This window comes from Oncorhynchus gorbuscha, linkage group LG18 (assembly GCF_021184085.1).
Source record: "Oncorhynchus gorbuscha isolate QuinsamMale2020 ecotype Even-year linkage group LG18, OgorEven_v1.0, whole genome shotgun sequence".
In the NCBI taxonomy this organism is placed as follows: Eukaryota; Metazoa; Chordata; class Actinopteri; order Salmoniformes; family Salmonidae; genus Oncorhynchus; species Oncorhynchus gorbuscha.
Window position 1 is genome coordinate 64,915,716 of NC_060190.1, and position 19,037 is coordinate 64,934,752.

Here is a 19,037-nt window from a genome sequence, read left to right on the forward strand (position 1 = left end):
CGCATGGCTTTCGACCTTCGTCTCTCCCGAGCCCGTACGGGAGTTGTAGCGATGAGACAAGATAGTAACTACTAACAATTGGATACCACAGAGAAAAGGAGTATAATTAAAAATATATATATCAAAGGGACACAAAATGTACTCTATTCATGGAACGACCTATTGATTTTTGATTGACACAAAGTCTGCTCTCCTTTTTGTTCAACTGGAAATTCCTATTGCAAGGAGTAGGTACTTGTAGCTCTGATGTACACAGCAAAAATAGGGTTAAAGATGGACACTTACTTGTGACTACGAGGTCTGTGAAGAGCAGCAGGCAGTTGCAGCAGAAGCTGACTGCACTGAGAGAAGCAGTGACCACGGGCAGGAAGAGAAGACTGCAGGCCAGTTTACACACACACACCACAGCTGCTCCCTCTAACACACCATCCATGACTAAAACAAAACAAAACAACACAGAGGACTATATTAAAAAACATTATTGGATTGTGAATGGATTATTACTCCTTGGAACATACTGTTGAAGTCAGAAGTGTACATACACCTTAGCCAAATACGTTTAAACTCAGTTTTTCACAATTCCTGACATTTAATCCTAGTAAAAAAGTCCCTGTTTTAGGTCAGTTAGGATCACCACTTTATTTTAAGAATGTGAAATGTCAGAATAATAGTTGAGAGAATTATTTATTTAAACTTTTATTTCTTCCCTCACATTTCCAGTGGGTCAGAAGTTTACATACACTTGGGTCAAATGTTTTGGGTAGCCTTCCACAAGCTTCTGTCATGACGTTGGCCTGGGGATAGGTTTATGACAGTCATAAATACCTCTTTCCACGACACGACACTACCCACAATAAGTTGGGGGAAATTTTGGCCCATTCCTCCTGAGAGCTGATGTAACCGAGTCAGGTTTGTAGGCCTTGCTCCCACACGCTTTTTCAGTTCTGCCCACAAATGTTCTATTCGATTGAGGTCAGGGCTTTGTGATGGCCACTCCAATACCTTGACTATGTTGTCCTTAAAGCCATTTTGCCACAACTTTGGAAGTATGCTTGGGGTCATTGTCCATTTGGAAGAACCATTTGCGACCAAGCTTTAACTTCCTGACTGATTGCAGCTGTTTTTATCTCAATATTAAATCATATCTGGGTAACAATTTAGGACTTAAGTTAGTTTTCCATTAAAATGGTCAAAAATAAACATTTTTTTTAGCAAAAAACTATTTCTCAAGCAAGAATTTAGCTAGGTGCAATTTTCCCTCTAAATTTTTATAACTTGGCAAATTTTGAGGTCTGCTGAGCGCAAACTTGAACATTGTGAACATTTAAGTTACAGTTTTAACAGTGGCCATGTAGGGTATTGTGGCTATTTGATCATAATGTAGGCCTACCAGAGTGGCCTACCATCAAAAACAATGGAGAAAATACATCCCATAACATTTTAATATGGACATATAGAGGCTGTTCTATCATTCAGCTTACAGTAGCAGCCAATGTGTGGTGTTCAATGTATGCCTCCTGTACATTCCATGAGACTTTTGAGAGAGAGAAAAAACATGCAGGGCTTGACATTTGCTACGTTCCAGACATTATCATGAGCCGTCCTCCCCTCAGCAGCCTCCACTGGTGTCAATGCAATAGAATCATACTCCGAGGCGTTCTTACTACAACAAAAATCTCTTGAATAGTTTGTTTTGTTTCGGTATGTTGCTTGCTACGCTACTGCAGGCACAGTCGTCTGATCAATGCGATTGGCCATCGGTAACCTTATAGTGCACTTGATTTGCTCTGTGGGCTCGCCGGGAAGGCATTTTTATACCTTCAGACACATTAACGGTTCAAAATGGCAACAGTTCGTCTACCCGGCGTGCAGCGCAGCGGAATCGGGTGCATCTACCGAAAACAGCCCGAAACGAATACAAAGAAATAGGAACACAATGCTTTATGGTTGGGTTTTTTACAGAAATGTTTGGCGATCGACTAGGAATGCCTTCGAGATCACCAGTGGATCGCGATCGATCGGTTGGTGATCACTGCTCTAGAAAGAATGAATGAAGAATGAATGAAGTTCAATCTCGAGCTTCTCTCTGTGGGCTTATATTTCTGCGCCGCAGTCCCGGGGAGGCTGCACGGCAGTTTCGAGGGGAGGGTAGAGGAAAACTGAAAACGAGCTTTTATTGGCATAGGTTTGGAACGTTCTTTGTTATTGGTCTATTAAAACTGATACTGCCTGGTGATGCAACCAGGCAAGCCAAAACTCAACCCATGCAAAACCTGCTGATTACAACGAGTAACTATCAGAAAATAATACTAATCCATTGTTTCACACATTTACAGTGTTACATTGTGTTACATCAGCTGTTGTTCTACAATATGATACAAAACACAGGACATTTGAATTTTGACTGCACTGGTCCCTTAAACGAACTCAATCAAGGCCCATCATGTGAAATACTGTAGCAGATATGCTGTATTATGCAAGCAATACTTTTAAAATAGTAATATATCTAAATTATGTTTATCATTATATCTCTTTGTGTACATATTGGACAATGGCCTTCTCAGCCACGTTACTGTTTTTAGTCACTGAAATGTCAATAGAGAGAAATGAGATCAGTGTATGATTTTTGGGGTATTTTGTTAGCCTTTCAACTTTTGAGAAACATAACAAACTTAAAGCATTATCATCCACCATGCAAATGTCATGAGAACTCTTGCACACAAACTGGCACTCCTCTCTCATGTCTGACTTGTTGGGAGTTATGCTTCACTGCCAGTTTCTGTCTTCATGCAAACTAACACTCAAGCCTCCACCGCCCTCCTGTAAATCCTGATAACAACAGAACAGATCTAATTTACAGCCCACGGCATTGCATAGAGGTGGTTGGACAATGAGACCATTTCAATGAAGGAGTGAGTTTATGTTAAATAGTTGTGAAGTTGGAGTTTAGTGTCTTACCTGTGCACACAAGAGCCTCCAGCAGCACAGCACGTCGGTGTGAGCCAAACAGCTCTCATCCTTCCTGTACAGCTCCCCTCACCCCTCCCTCTGTGGGATGTTTTCAGGCACTCTCTCCTCATCTGGCCTGGGTAAGTTTGGGGGCATGTGTGCATTTTAGATAGAGGGTGTGGCAATGTTTGCATAGACAACAGGGAAACCAGTTTGACAACTTTTGTAATGCGGGGGTCTTTATTTCTGTGTATCTGTGTGTGTGTTCTTGTGTCTCTGCATCTGTTTGTCTAGTGTCAACTGGCACCATGGGTGTCCTTTATAGATGGATGTGTTCTGTTGGGAAATGACAGCTTGTTGTTGGGCAACATTGCCATTGATACTAGGCTACTGTCTGTATCAGAAGTTCATCACTCAGATAAGAGTATCTAATAGTGCAGTGCTGCCATCTCTTACTGAAGCATGCACAGAGGATTCAAGTTACCCTACATGTCTGTAGCCCCCATTGTTAGTTGGAAAATATAGTTAAGAGTTAGTCTACCATATCTTGTGCTTGACCAGCTTTAGGGAGTTTATGGAATGGAAAATGGTTAAATGTATGGTTGACCAGCTTTAGGGAGTTTATGGAATGGAAAATGGTTAAATGTATGGTTGACCAGCTTCAGGGAGTTTATGGAATGGAAAATGGTTAAATGTATGGTTGACCAGCTTTAGGGAGTTTATGGAATGGAAAATGGCTAAATGTATGGTTGACCAGCTTTAGGGAGTTTATGGAATGGAAAATGGTTAAATGTATGGTTGACCAGCTTTAGGGACCAGCTTTTTATGGAATGGAAAATGGCTAAATGTATGGTTCTAAATGTATGGTTGACCAGCTTTAGGGAGTTTTTGGAAAATGGAATGGAAAATGTTTAAATGTATGGTTGACCAGCTTTAGGGAGTTTATGGAATGGAAAATGTTTAATGTATGGTTGACCAGGGAGTTTATGGAATGGAAAATAGCTAAACGTATGTTTGACCAGAAAAAGTGATTACAGCACAGAAACGAATAGTATTATCATGGTATAATACTTATATTATATATATATATTTAGGCCTGTTCAACAGTTTAAACATACATTATCATGGTATAAGTATTACTGTTTCAAGGTAAAACACCAAATAGGCTACTCTGTGCTATAGGGGTTACATGAACAGTATAACAGAGACCCCCATTTTCAACCCTTATCCGAAAAATCCTTTAAATTTGAGAAGTAGCCTATTGATGAGAGATAAAAACACTACGTGAGGGTCAAGCAATGAGGATGTTTGCTACCTGAAACCTCCAATGACTGATTTGGTTGTCCAGTTACAAAGACCAATACGATATGCGAACCCCCTGACGTGTGCCTTCAAAGAGCGGGACCTGTACAATTTACAATGTATTCTGCGAGAATTCAGGGCATGATGGGCATTGTTTGTTGACAATTGTTTAATTGTATCCATTAAATGCAGCTTCTTTCTTTCCACTCCTGATCACATACTGTAAATCTGTGCCTTGAAATTATGGTACAGACAGTCCTGCCACACTTGTCAATTATGTCACTACAATTACACATAATCTGCTGAACCACGTTTATATCGCGCAAGTATTCAAAATTAACATATCTATATTTGTACTTTTGTAGGCCTATTTCTGAAAATCTACTTAAAAAACGGACCGCTTCAGTAAAAGCCATTCCTAGCTTGCAGCACCCAGAAGTGAACAGATGGCGACCCGGAAGGTCTGAAGTAACTCCGACTGAAGACAAGCAAAAATAACCTTTTATCAAATATAATAAAATCTACAATCGAGGTGTCAGGTTTGTATACATTTGTTTCCCGATTATATTCTGCGTGGCATTCTAAAAACGTTCGGCTGCCTCAATGCTATTTTGAAAGCAGTTATTGCTACCATTTCAGTCGTAAAAAGTTACCAACATAAATAATACTAGTGTATTACCAATCCATTTTTGAATATGGCAACATTCTAGTTCTATTATGAATGTAGCAAAAATAATTCGCCAGATGAAATGCAGTTATGCTTGCTACTTCGGGAATAAATTGTGGATTTGGATAGCGAACAGTTACCGTAACGCATTGCATTTTGCAATGCATGCTTTGTTGTGGGAAGTGTCTTATTTTTTTTATTCCTCGAGCCGGGCTATTCAAACCTGTACATCTAAGTAAACAATCATTCGAACACTTAATACAAATAAACGGATGACACATTTGCATGCATCGAGTCTCGTTTTTAATTGTGGGATCTGTAAATGTGGGATCTGCAGAATATGGCGTCCCGACCTTACAAAAATAAGACAGGCTGCCATTTTTGTTTTCCTTTTGTCTGAAATGTTTTAATAAAACTGTCTGAGAATGTGGGAGAGGCATTGGAGCGAGGCACAAGCTATGGGGATTGGAGTTGCTCTGCAGTCAAAATGCACCTTATTGGATGTTTTTATGTGTTTGCACTTTAGGTTCTAAAGGTATTGTTTTTATCTGGAAATAAACGCTGATTTACCGATAGAATAAAGGACCAGTTAAGTAACTTTTGTTTTAGTCTACAAGTCTGGACCATCCTCAAGTGATGTGTCATTCCTTGTTATATCCTAATAATAGATCACGTTGTTTTGAGAAAATAATTTATAGAGTAAATAATAGCCTATATTATATTACTGCAAATGTGATGTTGGGCTAATGTTACACGATTTATTTACTAATTTGCCGCTAATTGTCAGAAGATTGATAGCCTGCAGTCTATTCTTTTTAATGTCCTTAAAAACACGACCAGCCCAGACGTTTATATAGGCAACAGTGGTCGAATAGTTCTTAGTACATCTGACTGTCTTGACAGCAATATACAAAATGTTGAGTGCGAAACAGGAGTATTTGCGGTTTTACTGCGTCACACAACGACACATTCAGATTGATTTCATCCGTGTTGCGGGTTTATTATAGACACGTTTATTTCAGACGGCGGTTCTCAATCTCACCAGATGTTTTCAGCATGCATCCATTGCTGCTATGACTCAAATAGCTTATAAACTGATCCACCGTGGCTATTTCACTAATGCAAAATATTGTAATATTTCAATTGAAGACATTGCTTCCTCAATACAATTGAAATGTTTCAACATTGCATACTGGAAAAATGTTTTTTTGAACAACGGTGTGTATGATTAGTTATGACCCTTCTAACAAAAGAAAAAGTAATATTGCTCTATTTGAATGGCAAATTAAGCACTACGTATACATAATATAAATCAAGTGATATTTGCATGTGAAAAGGTCATGGGATACATTTGCTCCATTGTTGTTAAACATTTTGTTGTTCCACACTTTGATGATAGGCATATCTTCAAGTGGCTCAGACAACAGGAGTGAAGTGTGTTTCATTTCCCAACATTGGTCCTGGGTTCCCAACAGTATGGGGCTCTGTTGGATTTTACCCCAGATGAGTATCAATTAGAAACACAGTACATCAGATTGGCAACCTACCATCCGAAAAACACTCGTAATCACCTATCCTCTCTGCAGGTTTAGTTACCTGGAATAGTTAAGATCATCAATTGGATGAAATCTTACTGTCTTGCTAATGCCAATTGGTTTGAACTTTAGATTGCAAACACAGTAGGTCCACAGGACAATCTAGGGACTGACTACTTTTGCATCTGGATTAGATCCAGGGCTCGGTTCTCCACCATGTCCCTGTTATCCCTGAAATAACCTCAAAGTCAGTTTAGTGTCCAATGACGTGATCAACCATCATACTGTACATAAGAGGAACTGATCTAGACAAAGTCAAGTTATAAAATATGTTGGTAATACCATAACAGTATACAGTCTTCAAGGGGTAGCCATGGCAAATATATTTTTTTCTCCAGTCTGATCAGATAGTTGAATATAGCACTTATGCCTGTTGTAGGCTGGATGTCCATTGAGCCAATGGTTTACAAAATAATGGCAGAGAAGAACCCCCATACAGTCACCATCAGGCAGGATGCCCTACACTTTGTGTATTTGAAATGGACAAAGGTCTCTCTACTTTAATATAGTTTGACACTACTCTCTGTCGCCGGAGAAGATGGCTGGTTGTCATCACCAACGTCAAACATGGCATATCAAAGACTGAGCTGTCATATGGTGGAGATAATCAACTCAAGTTTATATTCAGCTGAAGCCCAGGAGACTCGGAGTAACTCCAGGAAGTGAAACGGACACCCGTCGGCATCATTAGGGAAATATTTTCTTGGTTTAGGTTCATACGCTTGGACGTATTATTTTTGTTTCTTTTGGCTCATGCAAATGGACTGTGCTACGCTGCTAAGTCAGACATCAGAATGGTGGTCAGCAGGCTCTACCATGGGACAAAGAGAAACAATGCTCTTTCCCCCAAATACTTCCAAATTGGACCTTTGCATTTGGAGATATTGGAATGAAAATCAATGACATACACTCTAAATGGAACATCAGGAAGCGGGGATGAGGGATATTTTGTCCCCTGTGAAAACATCAACATTCTCATAGACACTGTAGGCTACCGAAAGACCATATCTTTTTCAAACACCTCAACTATTTATGCAATTCTATCTTCAATCACAAGATGTTATAGGAAACTGCCAAAATACCTCTATATAGTTTTTGGACTAGCTCATAAGACTGTATGAAAAACATATTATGCAACCTGTCTGATTCCATCTAGACTCGGGCCTCCCATCACATATGCTGGCTTTCATAAAGCAAACTCATTTCTTTGGCTGACCTGCCATCATTTGAGATATCATTTATGTCCTGTTCATGATGTATTTGGAGGAGAGAGACAAAGTGCTCATCCTGTTTCCCATGAGACTAGCTGATGACCCCATGGTTTGGTTGACATAGAGGAGGATGGGCAGTAATTTCAGCTCTGAGCTGCTTACTGTCTCTGTATTTTTATAAACATTTCTGCTTTCTCAGATAGCAGCTTTCAAGTGTTCATTAACAAGCTATAGCCTATCATGTTATGTGATTGTGTTTTCTTCGGGGAGATGTCCCATCATTCAGTGTGGTGGTTCAAGACCCTGCTGACGAGCTGACAGAGGGAGAATAAAGGCCTCCTGGGTAATTCCTAGGAGACGATCCCTGTGACTCACAAGCTTTCTCTTTGAATAATTTCTTGCTGAATTGAATCCTCTGCAAATTTTCAGGTGTCTGTGGGCAACTTTAGAAAGTTGTGACTCAGAACAGTGTGAGGAGGAAGTTTTATCCTTAGCTACAGTGCATGTGGAAACGGAAATGGTGAAGGAAGAGAATGGGAGGAAGTTAGAAAGTAATTCCATTTATTTTGAAATCGGGAGGCTAGAATACAACACATGTACAAACATAAGCTCAGTATTTGGCATGTGGCTAAATGGCAAGTATTAACTATATAAGTCTATTGGAACTTATGAACTCATAAATGCTGAAAACATTTACGTTAATTGTATGATGCTGAATAACTGTTGTAGAGCAGCAGGTAGCTTAGCGGCAGGTAGCCTAGCTGTTAGAGCGTTGGGCCAATAACCGAAAGGTCACTGGTTTGAATACCCGAGCCGAAAAAGTGAAAAATCTGTCGGTGCCCTTGAGCAAGGCACTTTGCCCTAGTTTTTCACTGCACAATAAAAACATTTCATTTTTTGTGCAGAATATAATTTTTTATTTGGTTTGTTTTTCATAGAATGGCTGAACCTCGTTTTAATAATCCCTACTTCTGGCCTCCACCCCCCACCATGCCTGGGCAGGTGAGTACTAACTGTAGACTTTACCCTCTAACATTCAACAACAGGATTGTTAGTGTACAAGAGGATGAAGAAGAAGATGACAGTGGGCAGTATATTGGGAAGATTTTTAATTATTATTCTAGGCAGTGTAACATTGAGACTCATGAGCAATGAGAGGTATTTTGCCTTTGAGTCCATTGGAGGGAGCCAAAGCAACACAATTGTAAGCCCAGTCAAAGATGTTAGAGGAACTGAAGCGAAAAAGCAACTTCTCTGGTTGTGAACGGCGTGTGGCCTTAGCAGTCATAAACATCAATTATAGTCCCAAAATTGATTGACAAGCATAAATAGGGTCACAATCAGTATTTTCCAAAATGAGAATGTCTGAGATTTAACTGACTGTTCTCTTGTCTCTGTGTTGTCTACCTGCTATCAGATGGATAATATTGTGTTGATCAACAAGATCAAGGAACAGCTGATGGCTGAGAAGATCAGACCACCCCACCTGCCGCCTTCCACAGTTCCCTCCCCTCAGCAACGACTGGGGAATCCTACACAGACAGGAGGTGGGCAGCAAGTCCAGATGTCAGTACAGAAACTGCAGCAGATGCAACAAGGTCTCCATGTCCACAGCTCATCCCAGCCAGACATTGCCCTGCACCCCCGGACGGGCTCCAGCTCAGTCGCAGGTACGCTGACCGCACCCACCTCACCAGGCCAGACTCCATTGTCATTGACCACCATTGACCACCACCCCTCACTCAGTGATGTGCAAGAAATTCACCCATTCTCAGAGGTGGTTCACATCAGAATGCATCTCTACTGAATGTCATGCGATCACTCTCCCTCCCATCTTCCTCAGTCTCATCAAATGATTGGCACACATCCCATCACTTTTTGTAAATTGTATCTTGTAATTACTGTAATACTTATATATTTTTTATCCTTGATGGATGGATAGATAAGGAAAATTGTTATTGAGTCTTATGAGCCAAGGCTTTATATTTCCTGTAAAAGCATTTCTGGTAAATTATGTGCATTTTCTGCACATCTCTAACAGGACGTATTCTTGGTGATGTAAATTTGAATCTGGACGATAAGACGGCTATAAAAGCAAGAGGATTGTGGGAAGACTGGCATTTGCGTCAAATCATTGACCAACCCTCTAGAACGAATCACCTATCAGGTAATGACATTGTTTTGACATTTGTGCCTCCTGGCACATACATGGAAAGAGAGGCTGACTTCCACAGCCTTTTTCCAGAATCCTGTACTATTGGCCTGTAGACTAATCCAGGCTTCTCAAAATGTGACATGACTTTTGGCTTACCGGTGTGATTTCAAACTACTTCAGCCAAGGAGTAGGCACAAAGAGTATTCCTACGTTGAGCGACTAACTAAAAGGGAACATGTCAAGAAATAATTCTCTCTGAAAAAGTCTACGTAATTAAAAAGTATGTGGACACCTGCTGGTCAAACGTTCTAGATGGGCATTAATATGGAGTTGGTCCCCCTTTGCTGCTATAAAACAGACTCCACTCCTCTGGGAAGGCTTTCCAAATGGAGTTGGAACATTTCTGCAGGGACTTGTTTCCATTCAGCCAAAAGAGCATTAGTGAGGTTGGGCACTGATGTTGGGCGATAAGGCCTGGCTCGCAGTCAGTGTTCCAATTCATCCCAAAGGTGTTCGATGGGGTTGAGGTCGGGGCTCTGTGTAGGCCAGTTAGTTTCTTCCACACCGATTTCGACAAACCATTCCTGTATGTGTAACGGATGTGAAATAGCTAGCTAGTTAGCGGTGGTGCGCGCTCAATAGCGTTTCAATCGGTGACGTCACTTGCTCTGAGACCTTGAAGTAGTGTTTCCCATTGCGGCTTTTGTGGAGCGATGGGTAACGATGCTTCGTGGGTGACTGTTGTTGATGTGTGCAGAGGGTCCCTGGTTCGCGCCCGGGTATGGGCGAGGGGACGGTCTAAAGTTATACTGTTACATATGGACCGCACTTTGTGCACGGGGGCATTGCCATGCTGAAACAAGAAAGAGCCTTCCCCAAACTGTTGCCACAAAGTTGGAAGCACAGAATCATCTAGTATGTCATTGTTTTTTATTTATTTCACCTTTATTTAACCAGGACGGCCAGTTGAGAACAAGTTCTCATTTACAACTGCAACCTGGCCAGGATAAAGCAAAGCAGTGCAACAAAAAACAACACAGAGTTACACATGGAATAAAGAAAAGTACAGTCTATAACACAATATACAAATCTACATAAAGTGTGTGCAAATGGAGTAAGGAGGTAAGGCAATAAATAGGCCATAGTAGTGAAGTAATTACAATTTAGCAAATTAACACTGGGAGTGATAGATGTGCAAGTAGAAATACTGGTGTGTAAAAAAACAATATGGGGATGAGGTAGGTAGATTGGATGGGCTATTTACAGATGGGCTGTGTACAGTTGCAGCGATCGGTAAGCTGCTCAGATAGCTGATGCTTAAAGTTAGTGAGGGAGATAGAAGTCTCCAACTTCAGCGATTTTTGCAATTCGTTCCAGCCATTAGCAGCAGAGAACTGGAAGGAAAGGCAGCCAAAGTGGGTGTTTGCTTTGGAGATGACCAGTGAGATACACCTGCTGGAGCGTGTGCTACAGGTGGGTGTTGCTATGGTGACCACTGAGCTGAGATAAGGCAGAGCTTTACCTCGCAAAGACTTATAGATGACCTGGAGTCAGTGGGTTTGGCGAGAGCATACAGGTCGGAGTGGTGGCTGATATGGAGCTTTGGTGACAAAACGGATGGCACTGTGATAGACTGCATCCAGTTTGCTGGGTAGAGTGTTGGAGACTATTTTGTAAATGACATCGCCGAAGTAGAGGACTGGTAGGATAGTCAGTTTTACAAGGCTGTTTGGCAGCTTGATTGAAGGAGGCTTTGTTGCGAAATAGGAAGCCGATTCTAGATTTAATTTTGGATTGGAGATGCTTGATATGAGTTTGAAAGGAGAGTTTACAGTTTAGACATACACTTAGGTATTTGTAGTTGTCCACATATTCTAAGTCAGAACCGTCCAGAGTAGTGATTCTCGTCGGGCAGGCGGGTGAGGGCAGCGATCGGTTGAAGAGCATGCATTTAGTTTTACTAGCATTTAAGAGCAGTTGGAGGCCACGGAAGGAGTGTTGTATGGCATTGAAGCTCATTTGGAGGTTTGTTAACAGTGTCCAAAGAAGGCCAGATGTATACAGAATGGTGTTTGTCTGCATAGAGGTGGATCAAGGAATCACCCGCAGCAAGAGCGACATCATTGATATATATATACAGAGAAAAGAGTCGGCCCGAGAATTGCACCCTGTGGCACCCCCATAGAGACTGCCAGAGGTCCGGACAACAGGCCCTCCGATTTGACACACTGAACTCTATCTGAGAAGTAGTTGGTGAACCAGGCGAGGCATTCTTTTGAGAAACCAAGGCTGCTGAGTCTGCCGATAAGAATGCAATGATTGACAGAGTCAAAAGCCTTGGCCAGGTCGAAGAAGACGGCTGCACAGTACTGTCTTTTATCGATGGCGGTTATGATATCGTTTAGTACCTTGAGCGTGGCTGAGGTGCACCCTTGACCAGCTCGGAAACCGGATTGCACAGCGGAGAAGGTGCGGTGGGATTCGAAAGGGTCTGTGATCTGTTTGTTAACTTGGCCATTGTATGCTGTCGCGTTGTTTTCCCTTCACTGGAACTAAGGGGCCTAGCTCAAACCACAAACAGCCCCAGACCATTATTGCTCCTCCACCAAACTTTACAGTTGGCATTTTGCATTGGGGCAGATAGCGTTCTCCTGGCATCCACCAAACCCAGATATGTCCATCTGACTGCCAGATGGTGAAGCGTGATTCGTCACTCCAGAGAATGCATTTTCACTGCTCAAGAGTCCAATGGCGGCAAGCTTTACACCACTCCAGCCGACACTTGGCATTGAGCATTGTTGATCTTAGGTTTGTGTGCGGCTGCTCTGCCATGGAAACCCATTACATGAAGCCTCCTGGCAGTATGGAACTCGGTAGTGAGTGTTGGAACCGAGGACAGACAATTGTTACGCGATATGCGCTTCAGCACTCGGCAGTTCCCTTCTGTGAGCTTGTGTAGCTTACCACTTCACAGCTGAGCTGTTGTTGCTGTTAGACGTTTCCACTTCACAATAACAGCACTTACAGTTGACAGAGGAAGCTCTAGCAGGGCAGAAGTTTGTCGAACTGACTTGTTGGAAAGGTGGCATCCTATGACGGTGAAAGTCACTGAGCTCTTCAGTAAGGCCAACATACTGCCAATGTTTGTCCATGGAGATAGCATGGCTGTGTGCTCGATTTTTATACACCGGTCAGCAACTGGTGTGGCTGAAATAGCCGAATATACTAATTTGAAGGGGTGTCCACATACTTTTGTGTATATATAGTGTATATATATTAAGTCTTGCATTACAGTTCTGTTAAATCTAGTTTGTAAGTTATTTTCACCTCTTGACTTGCCAGGTCTGGCACTTTCCTCTCGAACTGGCAACCATAACACCTCCATCACTCTGACCACACCCACCTCCAACAGCCAGAGCCAGCTAGGCGGAGCCCTCTCGCCTCATGTCCTCTCCAGCTTGGCCAGTGGCCCTGGGATGGAGCAAATCAAAAGTAACGGGGGCCTTGCTGGACTGCTGGGGCGAGGGCGTAAGAAGATAAAAGCAGAGAACAGTGGTGGCCCTCTGTTGGTGGTGCCTTACCCAATCCTCGCTTCAGGCAACGACCAATCCTGCCACAACATCATCCCCAAAGAGGGCAAATGCTACAGGCATGAGCACACATTACACTTTTATAGACTGCTACATGTTGATTTCACTCCAAATGTCTTTCTGTCATATTGATTGCTTACGGTGCGTTTCGTGTGTGTGTTTGCTTACGGTGCGTTTCGTGTGTGTGTTTGCTTACGGTGCGTTTCGTGTGTGTGTTTGCTTACGGTGCGTTTCGTGTGTGTTTGCACAGGTGTAAATTGTGCCCACTGACCTTCTTCTCCAAGTCAGACATGCAGATGCACTCCAAGTCCCACACAGAGGTCAAGCCACACAAGTGTCCCTACTGCTCCAAATCTTTCACCAACGCATCCTACCTGGCCCAGCACCTCCGCATTCACCTGGGTGTCAAACCTTATCACTGCTCTTACTGCGAGAAATGCTTCCGTCAGCTCTCCCACCTGCAGCAGCACACAAGGTCAAATCTTATTTTATCACATGTTTGATAGTGTTTTCATGTACCCTGCATCTTTCCCAGAATCCTAACGCTTGAAGGGATAGATTCTATCTACCTGACACCTGCAGTTGTTTTGGCGGTGTCGGAACTGTGTAAGAGCTGTCATGCACTGAGTCGCATGAAGATAAATCCTATGCAGTCTTGATTATAAGATGGCACAGGAATGTGAGTTGTAATCTACACCTCTAAGGCTGATAGAAACCCTTATTTTCTTTAATGATTTTCAATTGGAACGTCATTATTTCTATATTGCCTACACTTTCTCAATCTGAACTAACGTGAGTGGGACTCACCGATTTGACAGCTCCAACACAGTTACACCTCTGACACGCCACATCATCAGCTACGGCCGGTTAATGGCTTGATCTGATTGAATCTAGGCCTACGTTTATTTACCCTAGTGTTATTTGCCTTTATAGATTATATCCAAAAGGAAGTGAAGTATCTTAGAGAGAGAGGGGGGGGGGGAGAGAAAATCAAATATCCGGCCTGCTGCCCTATGTCGACACGTGTGCCGGATGCTGCAGCCTCATTTACTATATCTACACACTATCTTTTACAGAATTCACACTGGGGATCGGCCCTATAAATGTGCCCATCCAGGTTGTGAAAAAGCCTTCACCCAGCTCTCCAATCTGCAGGTATTTTCAGTTAAACTCATGCTCAGGTTCTACTTTTGAAGCATTGATGCTGGGTTCTTTACTGCTGTGGTTGGCATAAAATGTCTCCTAAAGGGTCACATTTGTCACAATTGGTTTTACAGTAGAGGAACACATAACATATCAAATCCACAGTCAAAGACAATGCTATTCATTCCTCATATTTCACACACATGCTATTATATCTGAAATTATTGCCAACTTTTGTAAATAATTGTATTTTTACTGTAGTATGTTTTAGATTTTGAACATTACATATTCAGCATGATTTTCCTCCATTTTGGTCAGATAATGGCCTGGTTTGACAGGTGTTTCCCCACCCTGAATGTTTAGACAAATACAGTACCAGTCAGAAGTTTGGAGACCTACTCATTCCAGGGTTTTTCTTTATTTTTACTATTTTATACATTGTAGAATAACAGTGAAGACATCAAAACTATGAAATAACACAAATTGAATCATGTAGTAACCAAAAAAAGTGTTAAACAAATCCAAATCTATTTTATATTTATCATGGCTCAGGTTAAGACCCAGATGCAGACACAAGAGGCAGATAAGTTGAGACTAGAATTATCATAAACTCAGCAAACAAAGAAACATCCCTTTTTCAGGACCCTGTCTTTCAAAGGTAATTCGTAAAAATCCAAATAACTTCACAGATCTTCATTGTAAAGGGTTTAAACACTGTTTCCCATGTTTGTTCAATGAACAGTTAATGAACATGCACCTGTGGAACTGTCGTTAAGACACAAACAACTTACAGATTGTAGGCAATTAAGATCACAGTTATGAAAACTTAGGACACTAAAGAGGCCTTTCTACCGACTCTAAAAAAAAACACCATAAGAAAGATGCCCAAAGTCCCTGCTCATCTGCGTGAACGTGCCTTAGGCATGCTGCAAGGAGGCATGAGGACTGTAGATGTGGCCATGGAAATAAATTGCAATGTCCGTACTGTGAGACACATAAGACAGCGCTACAAGGAGACAGGACGGACAGCTGATCGTCCTCGCAGTAGCAGACCACATGTCGCAACACCTGCACAGGATCGGTACAGCCGAACATCACACCTGCGGGACAGGTACAGGATGGCAACAACAACTCCCTGAGTTACACCAGGAACGCACAATCCCTCCATCAGTGCTCAGACTGTCAACAATAGGCTGAGAGAGGCTGGATTGAGGGATTGTAGGCTTGTTGCAAGGCAGGTCCTCACCAGACATCACTGGCAACAATGTCGCCTATGGACACAAACCCACCATCGCTGGACCAGACAGAACTGGCAAAAAGTACTCTTCACTGACGAGTCACGGTTTTGTCTCACCAGGGGTGATGGTCGGATTCGCGTTTATCTTTGAAGGAATGAGCGTTACACCGAGGCCTGTACTCTGGAGCGGGATCTATTTGGAGGTGGAGGGTCCGTCATGGTCTGGGGCGGTGGGTCACAGCATCATCGGACTGAACTTGTTGTCATTGCAGGCAATCTGAATGCTGTCCGTTACAGGGAAGACATCCTCCTCCCTCATTTGGTACCCTTCCTGCAGGCTCATCCTGACATGACCCTCCAGCATGACAATGCCACCAGTCATACTGCTCATCCTGTGCGTGATTTCCTGCAAGACAGGAATGTCAGTGTTCTGCCATGGTCAGCGAAGAGCCCGGATCTCAATCCCATTGAGCACATCTGGGACCTGTTGGATCGGAGAGTGAGGGCTAGGGCCATTCCCCCTAGAAATGTCCGGGAACTTGCAGGTGTCTTGGTGGAAGAGTGGAGTAACATCTCACAGCAAGAATTAGCTAATCTGGTGCAGGCCATGAGGAGATGCACTGCAGAACTTAATGCAGCTGGTGGCCACACCAGATACTGACATTTACTTTTGAATTGACCCCCCCTTTGTTCAGGGACACATTATTCCATTTCTGTTAGTCACATGTCTGTGGAACTTGTTCAGTTTATGACTCAGTTGTTGAATCTTGTAATGTTCATACAAATATTTACACATGTTAAGTTTGCTGAAAATAAACACAGTTGACAGTGAGAGGATGTTTCTTTTTTTGCTGAGTTTAGTGCATGCAAGGTGCATGCAAAAGGTAAGTTGAGGCAGGCAAAGGGTCGTAATCCAAATCAGAGTCAGGCAGGTACAAGACGGCGGGCAAGATCAGGGTCAGGACAGGCAGAAAGGTCAGAACTAGGAAGACTAAGACAAACTGACGGGACAAGATGAATTGTCAGACAAAACAGAAAATGCAGGTATAAATACACGGGTGATAATCAGGGGAGATGCGAGACATCTGGTGCAGCGTGGAGACAAGCACAAAGACAGGTGAAACAGATCAGGGTGTGACAATATTTGAAATAGCCATTCTTCTCCTTGATGACAGCTTTTCACATTCTTGGCATTCTCTCAACCAGCTTAGTGAGGTAGTCACATGGAATGCATTTCAATGAACAGGTATGCCTTATTAAAAGTACATTTGTGGAATTATTTCCTTAATGCGTTTGAGCCAATCAGTTGTGTTGTGACAAGGTAGGGGTGGTATGCAGAATATAGCCCTATTTGGTAAAAGACCCAAGTCCATATTATGGCACTTTGAAGAAGCTAAAATATACTTTGATTTGTTCAACACTTTTTTGGTTACTACATGATTGCATGTGTTTCATAGTTTTGATGTCTTCACTATTATTCTACAGTAAAAAAAATAGTAAAAAATAAAGAAAAACCCTTGAATGAGTCGCTGTGTCCAAAATTTTGACTGGTACTGTAGGTCTGTGAATAATTGTATTAGGTAATCTCTGTGTCCGTCTCTTTCCCTGCCCCAGTCTCACCAGAGACAGCACAACAAAGACAAGCCCTACAAGTGTCCAAACTGCTACCGTGCCTACTCGGACTCAGCCTCATTGCAGATTCACTTGTCTGTGCATGCCATCAAAAACGCCAAGGCCTACTGCTGCAGCATGTGTGGCAGAGCCTACACCTCAGTGAGTAGGCTAGTGCAGCATGAGCTGATGTTTTCACAGGATGTGAGAAACCATGCAACGCTGTTTGCAATTGACCGTTCTTTGTTTCCTCATTCTCAGGCAATAAGAGTGAGCCAATGTTGTCAGATCATCACTCAACAATGTCGCTTTAGTGAAGCATGTATACCTCTTTGTCTACTGAGCCTCGGTGTTGACTGAACCCTTCTTTGTTTGTCTTCAGGAGACCTACCTTATGAAGCACATGTCTAAACACACGGTGGTGGAGCACCTGGTGAGCCATCACTCTCCACAGAGGACAGGGTCTCCTAATATCCCCATACGGATATCCCTCATCTGAGCAATTCACCTTGACACCCTACCCCTGACCCTCATGGAGGAACCCCCTGTAAGGTCACCCCTCCACTTTAGCGTAATCAATCCTAGATATGGGATTTTATTTGTTTGTTTTCCCCTATGCGGGTTCCAAAAATGTGCCAGACTGTATTTGTACCTTTTCAAAAGATGCCAGACTCTTTTTATTTATTTTTTGTATTTTGTGGTTGGGGAATGTTTGGGACATCCAAAAATGATTTTACAGCACTTTCAGGCCTCATGGTAGAGTAAAAACCTTTTTGGCCTATGCTAAGACATTAAAAAGCATTGCTCCAGGCAGCTAAAAACATTCACCCTAGGTGTTATAAAGCATTAAATGACCACTTTTTTATATTGTTATTCTCCCTTTACTCTTTGCAAAAGTATATTTGCATTGGGAACTTTTGTCTTCCTTTTAGTTAGGCCAAGAAGATGAATAGCTAAATCCTTTATTCAAGCATTTTTTGTACCAATCCTAATGTCAATGTTTGCATCATTTTGTTACTTAAAAAGAAAATGTTCTCAAGTAAGCTTTATCACATTTAAGTATGTCTTTTAGACAACAATGCACACAAAATACTTTCCAATTGGAGGGTCAATACCTATGTGTTATTGTTGTAGTTGTATTTTTCATCTTGTTATTGTCCATGGTATTTAAAAGGAAACTGTTCAAGGCTATCCTGAAGAGCACTAAAATATATATTTTGAATCAGATGCTGATATTTGTAGAACCTTCAATGTTTTGGTTTGCTGAATTGATAAGCACTGCCATGTATTGAAGAAATGAAATGGTCCATTATGGAATTGACATACAGTGCATTCGGAAATGATTCAGACCCCTTCCCCTTTTCTACATTTTGTTACGTTACAGCCTTTTCTAAAATGGATTAAATCAAATCTACACGCAATACCCCATAATGACAAAGCGGAAAAAGGCTTTTAGAAATTTTAGCAACTGTATTACAAATAAAAATTATTCAGACCCTCTGCTATGAGATTCGAAATTGAGCTCAGGTGCATCCTGTTTCTATTGATCATCCTTGATGTTTCTACAACTTGATTGG

At 42.0% G+C, this 19,037-nt stretch overlaps 1 protein-coding gene across 2 annotated transcripts; it reads left to right on the top strand.

Annotated features, from left to right (window-relative positions):
- The first annotated feature begins 3,994 nt into the window (after positions 1-3,994).
- LOC124003324 (zinc finger protein 362-like) lies at positions 3,995-18,903 on the top strand. Of its 2 annotated transcripts, none has more exons than XM_046311477.1 (9): positions 3,995-5,506; positions 8,663-8,726; positions 9,142-9,394; positions 9,766-9,891; positions 13,222-13,528; positions 13,720-13,944; positions 14,546-14,624; positions 17,464-17,622; positions 17,843-18,903. In XM_046311477.1, the coding sequence occupies exons 2-9, from the start codon at positions 8,664-8,666 to the stop codon at positions 17,957-17,959; spliced, it is 1,329 nt and encodes a 442-aa protein (XP_046167433.1). In that variant the 5' UTR covers positions 3,995-5,506; position 8,663; the 3' UTR covers positions 17,960-18,903. The 2 variants fall into 2 exon arrangements, with proteins under 2 accessions (XP_046167433.1, XP_046167432.1); XM_046311476.1 differs by having other exon boundaries at positions 3,998-4,790.
- The last annotated feature ends 134 nt before the right edge of the window (positions 18,904-19,037 follow it).

Excerpts from the sequence above, each read along its gene's own strand:
- LOC124003324 (XM_046311477.1), top strand. The coding sequence starts at position 8,664 with ATGGCTGAACCTCGTTTTAATAATCCCTACTTCTGGCCTCCACCCCCC. Across the intron at positions 9,892-13,221 it reads TAGAACGAATCACCTATCAG|GTCTGGCACTTTCCTCTCGA; the intron begins GTAATGACATTG and ends TTGACTTGCCAG. Across the intron at positions 13,529-13,719 it reads AAAGAGGGCAAATGCTACAG|GTGTAAATTGTGCCCACTGA; the intron begins GCATGAGCACAC and ends GTGTTTGCACAG.